Genomic DNA, 3182 nt, shown 5'->3' with positions numbered 1-3182 from the left:
AGCTGCGCCGAGGAGGCGACAGCAAGGGGTCCAGTGTTTGCCCGGGTGACGACGTTGGCCGTGGTAGTGCTGACCCCTCCATCAGACGGCGTTGAGGCACGGGAAAGGGCTTGGCCGGATCATCCGCAGGTGGCGTCCGGGGATAATCCCACCCTCACGGAGGTCCCGCAGCTGGCGCGTCGTTACCCGGAATCCTGGCCCGGTAATCCTCCCGGTTCTTGAGTCGGCTGACCCCGTTTCGGACCAGCGTTAACGCAGCCAGAAAGAAGGGTCCGGCTTAGCTCCGCGCCTAGGTGGGCGACGCCAACACGGTGGTCCCACGGCACCCCCTTGTCGCCTCTCGCCTCGTTTCCGGGCAAGCCGACCGGAGCTATGTGGCGATGCTACTCAATGAGTTCACCGTTGCCGGACGGATTAGATAGGGAGGGTCTGGTCCGGGGCTTTTCCGTTTTCACAACAGCTCCTCCGCCGCTGGGAAGAGTGTCTTGAAGGGGAGCAGTCCACACTGGTCCCTTGAAAGACGCGGTCTCACGGCAAGGCGGGCGACTGAGGTCCAGGCTGGAGTCAACTCTGGGAAGTGACAGTAACGCAACCCACAACACCGAACCAGACTCCGCGCAGCCGAGCGCCCAGCCCTCCATACCTTCAATCCGCCAGACCACTCTCAAACAACAATAAAAAATGCCACTTGAAAGTTCCGTGGTATTCTATGAACGAAAGACACTCAGAAACTTATTTCCTACGACAGGTTGCTTTAGCGAAAGAAACTTTTGTAGACCAATAAAAGCCCTCTAACGCTCAACCCAAAATAAAACGGACTCCCGTGAAAACAAAACCACATTACCAACCGGAACGTAACTCACATAGGGTATATCCCTATTAAATTTTAGCACGCCCTTCAGAACCCAAACTTTACTGAGGAGAAAACCGCTTTAAAGGAACAACGCTAACAAAACAAGCTAATCATAATAACCCTGAGACGAAGGAAAAATAAAAAAACGGACAGTACAACGAAGTCTCTATATTTTTTTATTTTTCCTTCGTCTCAGGGTTATTATGGATACCATTCACCAGCTCGCCTGTGTTTTTTACCTTTCTTCACAAAACAAGCTAAAGTCGAAAGAAACGCAAAACTCGGACTCCCGAAAAAAGAAAAGCTAATAACCTTGCCGAATAACCTAATCGACTCAATTACACTAAACAAAACACGTTTAGCCCTCCCTTTTCCCCTCAAAAGTCCCTCTCTGCATCTAACCTACGCCCAGTTTGTCCTTGGCTTCACTCGAACTGTTCAAGCTTTTCTCCTTGGACTTGCGTACAGACTTGAAGTTGCAGTCTCGGAGATCTCCCTTAGTCTCCGCGTCCGACGTGACGCCAGGCTGAACCACAGGCGATGGGCTGTGACTCCGTCTGGAACCTCGCCGAGTCGTTCCAGGCTCGTTGTTGCCTTCTCCAGGATTCTTGCTCGTACTTGAGCTGTGGGTCCGTGGCTCGTTGGGGTGGGGGTCCTGGAGTTTGCCCCCTCCCAGCCTCGAGAACCGCTTCCTCCTCTTGAAGTGGCGCTCGTCGCGCTTGCCTCGACGTTCTCTGCAGGAAGCGTTGCTGCCAGAACGTACAACGCTAATTCGGCGCCGCCTCTTCTTCTTCGGCCTCGGTCGCTTGCTCCTGACGGCATCCAGGTTCTCGGTCTCGGATCTCCCATGCCGCGAGCACGACGACGTCCTTAGATGCACCTGCGACGGGTCTGCTCTGTCCCGCCCGGGCTCCATCGTGTCCCCGGTGGATCCCTTGCTCGCGCAGCCGCTTCCGGTTGCAGGTACCCTGGGATGGCCGGTTTGGGGTCTCCCGTCCTCCAACCACGACGACTCGCTGCGGGACGCGTACTCGTCGACGTCCTCCTTGCACCTCGACTCCGTGAATGGTCTGGAGTCCGGGCTCCGCAGCCGTACCAGGCAGGTGTGGTTGACCTTGTCGAAGGAAATCCCAATCACCTCCCTCCTGGTCAGCCGCGTGGACTCCTGCGACGGCGCCGTGGGCTTGTCCTCAAAGCCGCACGGGTGCCGATCAGAGCGGTCAGGATCCTGGCTTGTTTGCTGAACCGCTGTTTGTTGCATCTCGGCGCCGCTCTCCATGAGCTGGCTGGACTCCCCCGGCGTCGCTTCTGTCTTGGCATCGCCTTCGTCCTCCGGGAAGTCGCAGCTGGACGCCCGAAGAGCCTTCTCTTCCTTTTCTTGCCGCTCGGGCGTTCGGCAGGTCTTGCGCGGAACGGCGTCGGTCTCGCGTGGAACAGCGTCGGTCGCGTCGGAAGAAACCCGCTGGTTTCCGGTCACCTCGGTGTCCCCAGCTCCAGTTTTCTTCTTTTCCTGACACACCAATTCTGTCGCTGCCTCCACGTCACTTTCGCCGTCCCGCCGCTCGGGGTATGGGTCGGTCTTGCGAAGATCGGTGACGGTCGTGTCGGGAGAAAGACGCTGGTTTTCGGTCATCTCTGTGCCCCCAGCTCCCACTTTCTCCTTTCCCTGACACGCCTTTCGTGTCACCCCTTCAACGCCTGTTGCAGCCCGAGAAAGAGCCTCCAACTCCCGCGCTTTCTTCGCGAGCTCGAGCTGCTCGAACTCGTAGTCGAGCCTCTCGATTTCGCGCTTGTACTCGCGTTTCTCGAGTTCCCATCTCTTACACTCGAGAGCCCACTCGAGTTCTTTTCTAGCCCTCTCGCGAGCCTCCTCGTCGGCCCGCTTTCTGCGTTCCTCCCGCTCCCTTTCGCGAACTTCCTCCAGAGCCTCCGTGAACTCTTCAATGCTGACGTCTTCGGCCTGAAGGAGTTTTATAATATGCGGTTTGCGTTTGGTCTGCCCTAAATCGATTCCCAATTCGGTACAAACCTGCACTAACTCGTGCCAACGGAATGCCTCGAGACTCATGACCTAGCTTGTGATGGCTCTCTCTGTCACAAAATTCTCGCGTCAGAACGGTCACACAGTCCTTCTAACAACGACTATCTCCAACCCCCACAGGCAAAACTTAGAGCCAATGGGTCTGGCAGATTGAGAAAGAGAGGGCCGGGCACTCACCCACACAAGAAGTCATGGTCCGGCGAAGTCGATCCCACCGCTGCCACCAGTTGTTGGGACCGAGGGGGTTCTCCGGGTAGCGTCACGCAGGGCCAGGCCAGGAAAGGAGCA

At 56.8% G+C, this 3182-nt stretch overlaps 1 protein-coding gene across 1 annotated transcript; it reads right to left on the bottom strand.

Annotated features, from left to right (window-relative positions):
- Positions 1–1250: 1250 nt before the first annotated feature.
- On the bottom strand, positions 1251–2921 carry LOC120844567 (uncharacterized protein DDB_G0286299-like). The gene has a single exon (XM_040216406.1). It carries the CDS (start codon positions 2919–2921, stop codon positions 1251–1253), a length of 1671 nt encoding a protein of 556 aa, XP_040072340.1.
- Between the last annotated feature and the right edge of the window lie 261 nt (positions 2922–3182).

Source organism: Ixodes scapularis, unplaced genomic scaffold (assembly GCF_016920785.2).
Source record: "Ixodes scapularis isolate PalLabHiFi unplaced genomic scaffold, ASM1692078v2 PGA_scaffold1__304_contigs__length_218370807, whole genome shotgun sequence".
Lineage (NCBI taxonomy): Eukaryota > Metazoa > Arthropoda > Arachnida > Ixodida > Ixodidae > Ixodes > Ixodes scapularis.
This window is presented reverse-complemented; position numbering and strand designations above follow the sequence as displayed.